This window comes from Etheostoma spectabile, chromosome 7, assembly GCF_008692095.1.
Source record: "Etheostoma spectabile isolate EspeVRDwgs_2016 chromosome 7, UIUC_Espe_1.0, whole genome shotgun sequence".
Lineage (NCBI taxonomy): Eukaryota > Metazoa > Chordata > Actinopteri > Perciformes > Percidae > Etheostoma > Etheostoma spectabile.
Window position 1 is genome coordinate 6150285 of NC_045739.1, and position 15821 is coordinate 6166105.

Consider the following 15821-nt stretch of genomic DNA (forward strand, 5'->3'; position numbering starts at 1 on the left):
TTAAAAACTCACCTTTTGAGGTGCTTGTCACTGTTTGCTTTCTGCAATTGAATGGGCTTTTAAAAACTGGTATTTTAGTTTTACAAGAGAAAAGAGTTCAAGGGTGCAGACAAACTGGTTTGTTTGGCTAAAATCCATTTGAATAACGGTCCCACTTCTGTAAAGAACTGCGCATAACCCCCACCCTGAGCTTTTCTATTGATCATCCAGGACCGCCTCATACACTGACAAGTACCAAGTTAAACTTGAAGTGGATTGCTGCATTTCCTTTGTGTTAAACAAATGACACAAGACAGATATAATGCATATACTGTAAACTTTATATTCTAACCAAAAGGTATTGCAACAACAAAATAGCTTTAACTTTACAAATCTTTCTCAATTGTACTCTTATTTTTATTTTTTCCCTCCTCCAGAAAGTCGTTGACATCTGGGGGGGAAAAACAACATGGTTAAAGTCTTTTGCGGCAACATTTAATGTCTGCAACTCAGCACGCTTTCTATGAAACACAGCTGTTCAGGAAACTAGCGATTTGTGATTGTTTAATTTCCAAACACCAAAGTCCTAACGTCCTGATGCTTTTGTGAAATTTAAGATTTGAGAGTAAAGATCAAGAACTTTTTAAACAATAAGAAAATGACTAAGCAAATATTTTCAAAGCAGATTGGGGAGGGCTTAGCACAGGTAATTTAATTAATACCCAATACTTCTAATTCACTTCTTCACTTGCTCTCACCCACGTTTAAGTCAAAATAAGCAAAACTGCCAATGATAAAACACTTAAATTTGTAGTAACTATTAACATTGTATACTATGTGCTGTAAACAGTAAACAGCTGTAAGGATCCTTTCACTGCTGAAATGTCTCAACTGAGAAAGGAAGTTGTTGCTGACCTGAAAGGGCTCTTCACTTCTTAGGAGAGCATTCCTTCGCCTGGTGAGCCTGCAGGACAGCAATCGCCTCGTCCACCTGACCCCAGGAGGGGAAAAAAAGACAATGGGACGATTCAGCAGCACAAGTATCATCATTACCACTCATGTGTGCGGAAAATGTGAAGCTACAGCCAAGAGCTTGTTTTCCTAGCTCAGCATAAAGACTGGAAACGGGAAACAGTTAGCCTGGCTATGTCCAAAGGTCACACAGTCTGCCCATTAGAAACTAATTAACACTTTATATCTCTCCTGTTAATCCATAGAAAAAACGACAAGCAAAAATGTCACGTTGTAGGTCTACGAAGGGCTATGTGCGGGACTGGTTCTCGGCCAGACTGGTGAGGTTGGTGCTGCTTTCTTGCAAAGACTTTGGGAGAAGATGGCGTAAACAAAATGTCCACAAGTAATCTAATCTCTAATCACCGCTCTCTTCCTAAAACTATACAGCTGTTTTAGGGCTGGGCGATATAAAAAAACATTTTTTAATGTGATATGGAAGTAGACCATATTGCATATATCAATATAGTTCATATTTGCGCTGTGATACTTGGTCCAAGCAAGCTGCTGACCCGGAGCTCTCTGCACTGCTCCCCGGCCACCCCCCCTCTTTCATGCACAGAGGGGGGAGGGGCAGGAACAGACACTCTTCAACAAACATGGAGGAAGCAACAATGTCTGCGGAGCGTGCGGAGGAGGAATTGAAAAGAGTAAAAGAAAAAGCAGTGGCTCAGTAATTTGGAGGTTTGGATTCAAAGTATTAGATGAGCAACAAAATCACGTTATATGTAGGGAGTGCCATAAATAAGTTACAGACAGGGGTGGAAGCACTACAAATCTTTTTTACCACCTAAACAGTGGCACAAACTGCAGTACGACGAGTGTGTGAGACTGCGCTGCAGAAGCCCCGGCCGCAATCCATTGACAACCCAAAAAAGCTCCAGCTCCGAAACAAAACTCAGTGCAAACCTAATTTTCCCATAATGTGCCTTAGGAAAAGAAAAGTGGTGTACTTTAACTTCAGCGGTGTCTTATCACATTGCTAAAGATATGGTCCCTGTTGAAACTGTGGAACAAGTTGGATTTAAAAAAAGCTACTGAAAAATTAAGGACCTGAGGTATGAGCTTTCCAGTCCCAACAACTTTGCACGTGAAGCACTGCCACAAATGTACAGTCCCTGACTAAAGTCTTGTCGCTTATCTTTTTTGTAGAAACACCTGCTATTAACCTGACTTTTAATTAATCAATTGGTGTAAGACATAGCTCATATGAAAAGCTAAAACCCTCCCAAATGATGAATAAATTAGTTTCACTAAAAAAAAATGTATTATTTAAACAAGACAGAAAGGTCAAATTTTGGCAAGACAAAAGTTTTGTCGCCTATACATAAATTGAGCAAATTTACTACAAATACTAAAATATGTCAGCAAATTAAATAGTGGTGCTGTGAGATCCAAATTTAATATCTTGTATGACTTCCATGAGCTTGAAGGACTGCATCCATGCGGTTTGGCAAGGATTCATACAATGTATTGATGAAGTCATCAGGAATAGCTAGGAAAGCAGTCCTGCATGCCTCCCAGAGTTCATCTATATTCTTTGGTTTGGTCTTCCATGCTTCCTCTTCCATCCTACCCCACATATGCTCCATGATGTTCATGTCTGGTGACTGGGCCGGCCAATCCTGGAGCATCTTGATCTTCTTCGCCTTGAGGAACTTTGAAGTGGAGATGGAAGTCTGCGATGGAGCACCATCCTGCTGCAGAATTTGGCCTCTTTTATGGTTGGGAATATAAGAGGTAGCTAAGATTTCTTGGTATTTGAGACTATTGATGTTACCTTCCACCCTGCAGATTTCTCGCACACCCCCATACTGGATGGAACCCCAGACCATGATTTTTCCGCCACCAAACTTCTCTTTTTTTCTGGGTGAATCTTGGATCCATGCGGGCTCCAGTAGGTCTCCTGCAATATTTGCGGCAACTGTGGTGTAATTCAACAGAAGATTAATCTGAAAAATCCACTTTCTTCCACTTCTCCAGCGTCCATCCTTTTAGCAGGCTGTGGGCCTTGGCAAATGCCACACGGTTTTTCAATTGTCTTCTGTTTAGTGCTGGCTTCTGGGCACTGATTCGACCATGGAGGCCATTTCAAGACAGAATCCGACAAACCGTTCTGGTTGACACAGGGACTTCAGGGGACCAGGTCTGGTGGAGCTCTGCTGCAGTGGAAAATGGGCTGGCCTTGGATTTTCGAGCCAACAAACGGTCCTCTCGAGCAGTTGTCTTGCGGGGTCTGCCTGACCTGGGCTTGTCAAAAACGTCTCCAGTGTCTTCAAATGTTTTTTTAATCCTCTGTTCTTGACGCTGAGACACATTGAAGGTGTCTGCCACATCAGCAGTGGATCTGGTCTTCAGCCTCTTGATAATCAAAACTTTAGTCTCAGGGTGAATCTTAGGCATGTTTGCAGAGGTCTAGTTGCAGTTGAAGTGAAGGTCTAGTATACTGGGGTTGTTTTTATACACACCTGGGACCTAATTGATCCATTATTAGTCACAGGTGAAGCTCATATGACAAGGTGACAACACTTATGTCTTTGCAAAAATTGACTCAATGGACTTTACCAAGCTGTGAATATTAGAATACTTTTTGACAGTTTCTTTTTGCACTGAAACATTACAAAAGCTGTTGGGATTCAAATGAGCCATTTCTTGTAAATAAATCTTGATTAGAAATATATTTCAGCGGCATTTCAGGTCAATTTGTACACAAGCGACAAGACTTTTGTCAGGGACTGTAGACTGTAGTCAGGCAGAGCCTTGCTGACCAGCTCGCTAACGTGACCCATTTTGCGTTGACCAGCGATACATGGTTGAGGAGGACTGACAGTTTCCTTCATTCAAGACTGGGAGATAAAAACATTGTGTCTCCAAACAGGATGCAATTGCAAGCTGGAAACTCCAAGAAAAGCATCTGGTTGCTATTACAACCAAAAACAGGAGCAACATCGTCAAAGCGGCGGCTGAGGATGCCGCAGTGCTTTGGTCACAGACTACACTTGGCTATTGGCAAGTGTCACTTTGCGGAAAAAAATATCAGGATATATATCGTATATATCAATATTCACCCAAAAAATACATCAGGATATGATTTTTGGTCCATATTGCCCAGCCCTAAGCTGTTTGGAGGCGTTCACTTTTCAGTAAACTAACCAGAATTGACCACAAAGTTCATGATCCAATCACAGCATGACATCCTGCTTTAAATGTCTTCTCCGTTGTTGTCAGCTGTCTTTTTAGGCAAACATGCATAAATATAAATTATAATCAACCTCTTGGAAACACTGCAATACCATCTATGTTGTTTAAGCTTCAGAGAAGTCACAGTGACATCTTAAGATACTCCTCTTATCTGGTCTAAGACCTTTTCAAGTGTATCCAGTTTTTGGCTACAAGAAATTGGAAACGTGTGGACGTGTTTGGGACAGGTAAAAAAGTGTATGACACAGCCAAATCATTAAAAAGAAAAAAGTCTTCTAATCGGCACCAGTCCATAAACGTGACTGTGTAATGTTGTAAAACAATAAGAAAAGAACACAATTATACCTTAGAGTGCAGGGAATCAGGCGTCTCCAGCATGTGCAGCAGCTCCGAGTTGTCGATCTCCAGCAGCATGCCAGTGATTTTCCCAGCCAAGTTTGGGTGAAGGGCATGGATTACTGGGTACAATCGCTCCCCTTAGTATCACAGCAGAGAGAGGATTAACAACCAAATACACACAGAAGTTGCTTTCATCTACATAAAAGAAGAAGAAAAGAGGCAGGATTGAATGATGCCACACCGAGAAGCTGTTTCTGATCCATGAGTGGAGCTGAAGCCAACATCGAGGCGGTGAGCGGCTCGTGGCCTTGAACGTGCGCCGGTTGCTCCATCACAGGGGCAGGAATAACCTGACAACATTGAGTATAACAGCGTTACTCCAATGACGTCTTAGTGAGGAAAAACTAGATGTAAACATAGCTTTGTTGACTAGAAAACTCCACTGGGTACAGGGCAGTGAAACCCAAACAATGAAGATCACTGTTCCATAGTAGTTTCTGGTCCTGGCCGTGTTTTAGGATTAGAGAACAGTACAGTACAGACTACAGTACCTGTAGTCTTGTCATGGGTGCAGGTACAGTAACAACCTGCTGGACGTTTCTTACTGCAGACGAGTACTTATACTGGCCGCTTCTGGTCATACCAGGCATGTCAGTACGCCCTCCTACAGTCTGCGTGGCAATGTTATCTAAATAAAGATAATTTACCATCCACGTAAATTGCACATTTTAGTAGAATGGGGCTTGTCATGTTGTCCTACTTCTGGTACTTACTTGTCTTTTGTGTGGAGTTTATGATGCGCGGAGCCTGGGTGGAGGCCTGTCTGACTGTAGCGATGGGGGTCGATCCACGTCGGGGAACAGAAGTACCAACAAACTGGGTCGAATAGGTGCCTAAAAAACAGGAGAGATGACATTTATACACATCAAATATACATTTTATGTATACGTGTGTGTGTGTGTGTGTGTGTGTGTGTGTGTGTGTGCGTCTCTCCATGTGAACACAAATGAGCCATTCACCCTGTAGTCTCGGTGGTTGTCCTGTCCAACGAGGCACTGGTCTCATGTTGCTGACGGCATTGTGGTTGTAGAAGGAGCGAGTGGGAGGCTGCAAGAAAAATGTGACTTAACTTAATTTTGCAGGTCTGAACCCCATTTTTTGGAAGTGCAACTATTTTAATAGCATTGATGGGGCATATCTTTGAAAGGGGAAGCAGCTTCAAGTTGGTCTGAATCTTATTTAATTGAAGGTTTTGTAATTGTTGGCCTATGATGACAAACAAGACTTATTACACTGCAAAACACTTAGGATCCCTAAATTTACTGTCCAGTAAAATAGCAAAAAGAAGGCTATCGCAATTCTCATTATTCAATCGTCCATACCTGTGGCACAGTCATGTAGTATCCGGCCTGCTGGTAAGAGTCAATGATCGGACTCGTCATGGTCCTCAAGGTAGCGAGTCTCTGCATGTATTTGTTGGTCAGGATCGCTTTACGCTCCTCTCTCCGCTGAGCCAGAGCCACATACAGTGGCTTGGTTGCAACAATTCTGCCATTCATTTCAGTCACTGCTTTTGTTGCTTCCTCAGGTGAAGAGAAACAAACAAAGCCAAAGCCTTTGCTTTGGGAGCCGTCTGTCATGACCTGCAGGAAACAAAGAAATGTTTAAGATACATGACATCAGAGCTGTAGACTTGAGACTTTGACAAAAGGCTGAGAGACCTGACGACTCATAAATATTGAGGAATAAATGCATTTGTGCCTTTTGGAGCTTTGCCAAACAGTCGTGAGTAATTAATAATGTTGTGCCAGTATGGCACAACATTATTATGCACTATGATGCAGAAGAGAGAAATGCTCTCATAATAAAATACTTAGTGTATAGTAGTAGCTCACTAGTTTCCCCTCCTCTCCATCAAGTTGCCTGTTTTCCTCCCTGCAGCTATTAACAAACCTAAAGCAGAAATCAATCTAGCTCCTGCTTTCTTTCTAACACAGTTCCTGTCAAAAATGACAAATTTACACATTCCTTGTACCATAAATATGGCATTTTCATTAGCCTGCCTCAAGACCTCATGCCATCCTTCACAAAAGGAATTTGAACACATACAATTCATTGTGACTACTTTCTTATTCAACTTGGTCTCACTTTTGTTTACAGTCAAAAATGGCAGCCATAGGAAATGAATGGGAAAGAGTATCATTTTCATCCAGGACATGAAACGCATCTACACACACACACAAAAACACACACATGAATCATACTTTCTACAAAAGATTTTAGAGTAAATTATGGGAGCTCAGTGTTTTCTTGAACTAATACTTAGTACTTTTCCCCCAATGTGAACAACACCTGCCAAACAAATCAATCTTGTGGAACCCATCTTTCACATACTCCTACTACTCCTCTTCACATGTCCTTCCCTCAAATGGAACACACCTTTGCCAAAGAAGTTCAGTGTAAATCATGGGAAGCCACTTCTTTCCCGTGCTTATGTGCCCTTCCCCCCCACGAGAAGAACATTCCAAAATCAAACAATGCATCAATATCTTCTTTCTTGTGCTATGTGGTCCTCCCTTCACAAGAACATCATATTTTGTAAATATGTTTGTGACCCTTTTGGGGGATAATAGCTCATTCTCATCCATGCTAATGTCTCATGAGCTCAGTTTGCGGCTCTCCGACACATGCAGTTCTTCTTCTTCTTATTTTTAATTGCAACTTGCAACCAGAGAAGAATCATGCATTTGACTACTAACTTCCCATTGATCTCACGCGGGTCAGTTGTGGCCCGGGAGCCGTACAATGCCCAGGTTTGAAATTTACTGACAGACAGACACTATATGAGCAGTTTTCATGTTGCTTTGCCCTCATTTTACTCTGCAAACAACATGAATACGCAAATGACAGTGAACAAATAGAGCAAGAGGAACACACCCCCCCCCAATGTTCGCAAACACGCACGTTGCCACATGTGCATGTGAACTATTAACACACACACACACACACACACACACACACACACACACACACACACACACACACACACACACACACACACACACACCACACACACACACACACACACACACACACACACACACACCACACACACACACACACCCCACACACACACACACACACACACACACACACACACCACACACACATTACAATAACTGTTCTATTAGAAATACATTGTCATTTTTTATTGGTATTTATGTTAAAGTAAGAGCAGTTAAAACTCTCCGGTCAAATTGGACCGCAAACACTGAATTAAGTGGGGTAGCCACAAACAGTGTTTAAAGGTTAAGAGCTCCTGTTGTTTTTTGTCAAATACTTGTGATTATCATTGTTTTCATTTTTCTATTGTATTTATTATAAAACAGGTTTTTTTTGCCAGTCGCCCTGTTTAAAACATGACGTCATACATACAGAGCATAAAAATGGATGAGGATGTGGACTGTGTTGTGGGAATGGTCTGAGAAGTTAATTTTATCCTGCACTACTTAAATACATTGCAACTATAATTATTTCAGTATTTTATTAAGTTGACCAGAGCTGCGGTTCACTTTTGTGAAAAAAGGACATTATCTGCATTGACTGCCAGTATTCAGTAAGTCAACAGGGCGGTGAGTCCTTGATACTGAGAGGATACATTTTTAGTATCCCTTTAAGTTTTATTGGGCATGCTTGTGAAGTTTTATTACTACTTCTGTTAAATCAACAAAAAATGACAACGTTGGTACTAGCAAATTTCAGTAAAAGGTGGCCCAAACCGTATCTCATTACCTTGGCACTGGTGATGGTGCCATAAGGGGCAAATTCCTTCCGGAGTCTCTCGTCATCTATGCTATCATCCAAGTTCTTCACATACAGATTCACCCCCTGGAATCAGACAGATTAAGAAATGCTAAGTTTATGCCTTCAAACCTTCACAAATAAATACAGATATACTATACATTTACTTTTTCTATGAAATTTTGCAGCCCTCTTTAGTATGTAAATTGGCTCATGTCACCCTTTAGTATAAATTTCTACATTACAGTGATGTTAGGAACTATCATTCGATGTCCAAGCTGACAATCAGCTGAAACCAGTACAGCACACGTCAATCTGATTTAAGAAAGATATAGTCAAACCTTAGTTTTAAATTATAATTATTTTATTTATTTATACACTTCTTGGTTTTCTTACCACATTAGATTAGAAGATAAATCACTCATGTTTTTTTCATCATTCTTTATATTTACAAAGTGCATCCTCTGTTGGACTCATAAGGAAGTGTTACTGTTTCCAGAGGTTTCAGACAAATGTCAGCGTGTGACGTAGACAGTTGAATCTGACAGTTAGCAAGTTGTCAAAATGAAAAGGACAACAAAGACAACACAGGGACAAAAGCCACTCAAAAACTGTAGAATGATCAATGGATTAATCTCTCTAATTATTAAAACTGTAGGCTATCCAAACAATTAAAAACATCTCTAGGGGAATGCCGTTTATAACATGCCTCCAGCCTTGGGCCCTTACATTGTGTCTACCACTCGGGTCTTATCTGCATTATTGGGAATATTGACAATATTTTATAGAATAAGGACAGCAGGTTTATTTTCAAAGACACAACATAACCCCTATTATTTATATTGAAAAATTGTCATCTTATGTTATCTTTGTTATCAAATTCATAATTATCTGCAAAGATGCCCATCCTTGTCAGTGACTGCTTTAAATGAACCTGAAGTGCGTTCAGCTGAACTACATTGTATAAATAAAACATCTGAATAAAACATTATATTCTATAAACAAACTCTAAATAGGTAGGAACAAGACCATCAACAATGCCTTTAAATGACAACGCCCATATCCATACAATGCAGCAGCACCTGATAGCGCTGGATGCGGTCCTGTTTGATCTGGTCAAACTTGCGCTTGAGCTCTCCCTGGCGCTCCAGTCGCTTCTGAGCCCGACCAACATAGATGATCTTCCCATTGATCTCCTTTCCATTCATTTCATTAACTGCCTGGGAAAACAAGGAGAAGCATCAACATGAGACATGTTTAACAGATTCTAAATGTGTCAGCCCAACAGCGGTTGCACTGTTCCCTTTGTTTATATTTATTTTACATATTTTTATGATGGAAATCAGGACAGTCAGTACCATTGGAAGCAGGACAAGGAGTCTGGCAAGCCAAATAAAAATAAGGTAAATAAATGATAACACTCCCCCACACTTAAGGTTCCCAGCTGTAGTAAGCTAAATGCATGATGGATGTTCCGCGGGATGTCCCTCGCCTTCCGTTCTCAAACTGTGTTTGCTTTGGGAAACAGCAACAAACTTCGAGCTAGCAAGCTACACGCTGAAAATGGCAAGTTTTGAAATTTAGATTGTGCAACAAGGCAGGCCTGCCTTGTTCTTTTGGGGAATAATTGTAAAGATTAACAAGGAATATGTTTACAGAATTATTTTTTTTCGGGGGGGATTTTCTTTTTATTAGATAGTATAAACAATTAGAAAAGGGGGGAGAGAGAGAAGGGAGGACAAGCAGCAAAGGGCCGCAAATCAGATTGGAACCCGGCCGCTGTAAAGATCTCAGCCTACACATGGTGCACACTACCAGGTGAACTAGAGGTCGCCCCGCAGCATTTACTATCTAACTGGGACGTTCTGGGATCACGTTATTGTATTGTGTGAGCAGTTAACTTCAGTTAATATGGGGGGGGGGGGGGAGGAGAAGAAAGAAAAAAAACTAGGAAAATGGAGGAGAAGCCTGTCCTGGTTGTGTCCATCTATCCCGAGCTGTATGATATGACAGAAACCACACAACAAAGACAGCAAAGCCCATTTGTGGGAGCAGATTTGCCAGACACTGAATGTTGGTGCTTTTATCACCACACATACGTTATAGAAACAAAACCCACCCTTTGCGCTCTCCAGCGCCCTGCCAACAAGAAAAACGCTATATGGATACACACCATTAATGTCAATATAATGAACTGCTACTGTTGGTAGGTATCCAATCTGGGTTGACATAGAAACTTGACACACACTACCTTCTGAGCATCCTCGTGGTTAGCGTAGTTTACAAAGCCAAATCCACGTGAACGGCCCCTCTCATCCTTCATCACTCGCACACTGAGAGTCCTCCCTAAAGGTCGGAGTATAAAAAGCAGTCTCTAACTATCCAATATGCAAAGTGATAGTTGTTTGAAAGAGTTGTTTGAACTGTGGCATTGAATTCATTATGGAACCCCCCCCCCCCCCCCCCAGCTGAGTAGGACATAAAAAAAAATTAAAAAAAATGTGTTTCTTACCAAATGCAGTAAATTCTTCCATGAGTTTCTCATCAGTGTAGTCTTCACCAAAGTTTTTGATGTATACGTTGGTGAACTTCATAGCTTTGGTGCCAAACTCCACCTCTCTTTCCTTGCGGGACTTAAAGTGGCCAACAAAACTGCAAACAGAACCAAACCCATCACCAAGCGAAAGGGAACAATAATGAAGGGATATAAAATAAAAATGTTTGTCTTTGGCTTTAGTACACCGCATCAAAAGACCAAGAAGACAAGACAGCTGATGAGGACAAACATTGAGAACAAAACATCAACAAACATTGTGACTTTAGCACATAAAGTCCCAAAAAAATTGTTTTGAAACAGACACATATTTCAGTAAATGTTTACACCTAGTCCCCCTCCAGAAACATAAAAAGTATGTAAATTGGATTGGGTCCTTAGGTATGTGACATATAAATCATTGGCTGTCTGAATCCATTTTTTCATTGGTACACTGCAGTTCCAAGGCAGAAATGCTTAGCCATAATTTGACTGCTTATTATGCTCATGCTATATCTTATAGGATATAAGAACACCATGTGGACTTTAGGGGTGTAACGATACCTCAATCTGGATTGATATATATTCAATCATCAACAACCCAATATTTTTTTCTTCCGACTACACCACTGATAAACATAAAAACAAAAATGTATACAGTATATATTTCTTGAAGCTGCACTTTCATATGGCTCTGTGTAGTTTTGCTTATTTAAAGTTAATGTACTTGCACTTACTACTTGTCTGGAATTCGCACTTTGGATAAAAGTCTCAGCTAAATGACATGTAATGTAATTATTGATACAAAGTGAAACTACAAATTACATATCGTCATAAAAAAAAAAGAGTTTATTTTTTATTTAAACCTCTGGAAGAGTCAAATTAGGCTTGGGCGATCTCTAATATTTTCAAATCATCCAACCGCGGTTACTAGAGATCCTATTTTAGTGGCTTTTTTGTAAATGTATACATATAAAATGTAACTGATTGTGTTAAATGAGCTTATGTTTCATCTCATATCGGGTGCAGAACCCTCAATAAAATCCAAATTGTATCGTGGCAGACTTTGGGATATCAGTAAATATTCTATAAATTGTCCACAGAATCTATATATTATTGTATTGTGATATAATGTGATGTACACCCCGAATGGACATGTTAAAAAGCTAAACACTTGATTTTCATTGGAGGGGTTCTTTAAGAACAAATACAAATTTGTTTGTTCGTCATGAATTAAAAAAGGTAGAGGACAAACCTACACTGTAAGGACATGCGAGCTTTCGGAGGACCTTACTTTGCCTGTTTAAACCTAAAAATCACAATACACACATAAACAAACCTAGACACATATCCTACATATTCACTGACCTAAGCAGGAAGAACTGACATGTTCCCCCCAGAAAATGGGCCTTTGGGTTGACAATGCCAGATTCCAACTGATTACCTGTCTTTCCACTGAGCAGCAAAAAAAAATTTCCAGAATTAATTTACAGTTTATACAGTTGACATACATATTCTGCACTATTCTTTACCTCAACTTCCTTTTTTAGATTGTATTTTTGCCACCTTTTTAGATTGTATTTAGTTTACTCACACTTTCCTATCATTCAGCAGCATCCCATTCATGGTTCCAATGGCCCGGTTTGCAGCCTCGTGAGTTTCAAAGTGAACAAATCCATAGCCTTTGGACCCTTTCTCGTCACAAACAACCTACAAAGACAAAAGGCATTAAATCCTGCAAATTATAGTTTTTGCAACTTGCATTGGAGTTTAAATGTGTACTTAAACGCCCTACTCTTGTTTACAAACTTTACCATCAAACACTGACTGCCGAAGATATGGATTTTCAAACATGCTTAATACTCAATGAAACAATAAACAATAATACACATGGAACAAACAAGCTGACAAAGACCAGAGAGCTATGGCAACCATGCAGTATTCAAAAGGATGACCCAAGGCACTTACCTTGCAGGACAAAATATTGCCAAAGGCTGAGAAGGTATCATACAGCGCCTTGTTGTCAATCGACTCATCCATGTTCTTGATGAAGATGTTTCCCACACCAGACTTCCTGAGTCCCGGGTCACGCTGAGACCACATTATTCGGATAGGCCGACCCTTAATAACGTCGTAGTTCATTGTATCCAAGGCACACTCCGCTTAAATTAAAAAACAAACATACATAACCAAACGCCCTTCAGTCATTAAATTTAACATGTTCTCATTAAGCACCACCACACATAATACAACTTTTGGTTGCCATTTTTTAAGTCACCTTATATTTGGAGTAATTAGGATACTGTGCAGTTATACGTCAGCCTAATAATGAAAGTGTGACATAAAAGACCCAAAATTTTACAAATTCCTTTTTTGCTTTAAATTTAAGTTCACCTGGTTCTTGGTTAGTTGATCCAATTTGCATTGCTGACGACTTAGTCAAACTTTTGGCCACAGTTAAACAACTTAATTTGATGCACCAATGCCTCTACAACATATGCCTCCGCATGCACACCCGCTTAAACGCAGCAACACACTTGCAACTTTGTCTTGTGCAGTTGTTTGGTTCTGACTGTTACAGCAATATTTTATTTGACTTATGCAGCAAATAATTTCAACAATAGACTGAGCAATATTAGTTGAAGATTTATTTTGCACTATATTTAATGTGTGTGGCAAGTGCTTGATAAAAAAATGTTAGTTATTGCTTCACTCATAAGCTAAAAAGTACTTCTCCTAGGATAACTTCTAAAATACTTGAGGATATCGGGTGAATACCAGCTTGATTTCCATCTTAATGCTGTCCAGCCTACACAAACGTCAGCAGCAAAATACAACATGGGATGTTACTATTGAGCAACACTTACTCTAATCCCCCAAATTTTTATTGATATGCCATCAGTAGAGCCATCACATTTTTAAACTTGTTCTTGCCTGTAATTCTGAATTTTTGCTGTAGAGCCGTAGTGTGTGACACCTTGTTGCAAAGTATTCTTGTGAAATAATTTTCCAGTGATAAAAATAGTTTGACTACCAAGTTTTGGCCAAAATGGGTACTTTACCATCAGCTGGTTGCTGAAAGTTTATGTAGGCGTATCCCAGAGATCTGCGTGTTATGATGTCACGGCATACACGGATCGACATGATGGGTCCAGCAGGAGAAAATTTCTGGTAAAGCATAGCCTCCGTAACATCAGAATGCAGGTCGCCTACGTACAGAGAAGCGAGGGGATACGCTTGTCCACTGCTGTTCATCTTGGGTGACAGCTAATTCAAGAAAAAATAATCTTATCAGTTATGAGTATTACATAGTATAATTTCCTAACAATAAAAAAAAGCAACATTTTGACACGCATAAAAAACATATCCTGACTTGCTAATTTATTAGGTACACAAGTTGCATCCCATGCAAACCTATATGAACAGCTTTGCCACTATTTCTACCTTAGGTCATCATATTGCATTTGTGTTGACCAAAGTGTTGATTGGGCTAGGGTTAGTACAATGGACCTAAACAGGTTATTTAATAATTTATGTTTTAATTTATCATTATCACATATTATCAGTATGTCTTTTTAGTGTATAGAACGCACATCATGAATGTACAAAAAACATATTTGTTACAGTTTCAACAAAAACTTCAAATTACAACCACCATGAATGTAGGATTTATTGCAGGGGTGTTGTATGTGCCTGCATTACTCTAGATCAGTCTTTCATTTTAATAACGCTTTTAAATTAAAAAAATTAAACTTGAAGTGGAATGGCAACTGTAAAATTTGCTGATCATGAAATGAGAGTTGGCTACTAAGCCACAGTACTCTGAATTACATGTGTATTATCATATTTTTTTATATTTTTCATATAAAAAAAATATGATTGTGCTTTTGACTGGCTATGATTTTTAAAGCCCTAGTAAAAGTCAAATCACTATGCAGACAGATAAACAATTAGGACTTTGATTTAAATATGTTAATTGTTTTATTAGGTCCATCCTATTTATATCAATGAGGATGAACTTGACTAAATATTAGAAACACCTCTCTGTACAACTGCAATACAGTTCAACACTGTCCCGCTAACTAAAAACGTCCTCCAAAATAATCATGTTGTCTCAACACCTCTAAAAATGTTTTAACAAAAAAACTGAACCTTCAAACCTTCATGAAGGAAGGATTTAACGACTGCAGGACTGTTAGCTGTTACGTCATACTATATTTATTTTAGCTAGCAATGTGTAACGTTACCTAATAAACCGACAATTGAGTACATTATAATAAGGATATATATTATTAAAAAATTAATAAAACTTTTGAAAAAAACTACGTACTTTAATGTTAATTGTGTGTGTGTTTGGGTGGGGGCTAAATGCTGGGCTAAAAAGGCCTCACAAACTAGCTAACATTTACCAAAATATTGTCTCCTAATTATAGCAGTGCTTTAATAAAGTCAAACATATCAAGCTAGCGCTACAAGAATTAGTTTAAATTCAAAGTTCATAACATATTATTGAACTTGTTACCAGAAAACTGTAAAGAGGGCTAGCTAAAAAAAAAAAAGTTAGCTAAATTTTTTTCGAACACTTCGCATCAAAATTAGCTGATATCTACTGTAGAAGCAGCAACTAAATCTCAAACAAACCGATGAAAATCGCTTAAAATTCACGTTACTTACGGCTTTCAAATAGCCAATGCGTCGGAATGCTGATGTATGATTTTCAGTGTAGCGGGTAGTGAGCGCTGTTCAACACTTTCCACATGGGCGGGAGGTTGTTTTCGTTTAATTATGACCGTGGAACACCTGTACGACTCCTCCGCGAATCTTATTTAATTAAGCTGTGAGTGGGCAGAGGTTAACTGACGTGATACTCCGCGATGAAAACTAGTTCTCGCATCTCAAGGGCTAAGATCTATTTCCGTCTATCTCACCCTCTAGTGGACGTTTGCAAGGCCCTGGC

General features: G+C 39.5%; 1 protein-coding gene across 4 annotated transcripts; it reads right to left on the minus strand.

The window, feature by feature from the left end:
* Positions 1-400: 400 nt before the first annotated feature.
* Positions 401-15810, minus strand: pabpc1l (poly(A) binding protein, cytoplasmic 1-like). Of its 4 annotated transcripts, none has more exons than XM_032521920.1 (17): positions 15539-15810; positions 13927-14119; positions 12833-13026; positions 12459-12574; positions 12233-12319; positions 10844-10983; positions 10583-10677; positions 9414-9551; positions 8323-8418; positions 5913-6173; positions 5550-5637; positions 5304-5423; positions 5082-5218; positions 4772-4880; positions 4537-4667; positions 895-970; positions 401-430 (listed from the first exon to the last, which is right to left on the minus strand). In XM_032521920.1, the coding sequence occupies exons 2-16, from the start codon at positions 14117-14119 to the stop codon at positions 908-910; spliced, it is 1968 nt and encodes a 655-aa protein (XP_032377811.1). In that variant the 5' UTR covers positions 15539-15810; the 3' UTR covers positions 401-430; positions 895-907. The 4 variants fall into 4 exon arrangements, 3 of the variants coding, with proteins under 3 accessions (XP_032377811.1, XP_032377810.1, XP_032377812.1); XM_032521919.1 differs by having other exon boundaries at positions 13927-14131; XR_004332860.1 differs by lacking the exon at positions 5082-5218 and having other exon boundaries at positions 13927-14131.
* Between the last annotated feature and the right edge of the window lie 11 nt (positions 15811-15821).

Excerpts from the sequence above, each read along its gene's own strand:
- pabpc1l (XM_032521920.1), bottom strand. The coding sequence starts at position 14,119 with ATGAACAGCAGTGGACAAGCGTATCCCCTCGCTTCTCTGTACGTAGGC. Across the intron at positions 12,575-12,832 it reads GCAATATTTTGTCCTGCAAG|GTTGTTTGTGACGAGAAAGG; the intron begins GTAAGTGCCTTG and ends TTGTCTTTGTAG. Across the intron at positions 8,419-9,413 it reads ACCGCATCCAGCGCTATCAG|GGGGTGAATCTGTATGTGAA; the intron begins GTGCTGCTGCAT and ends GTCTGATTCCAG.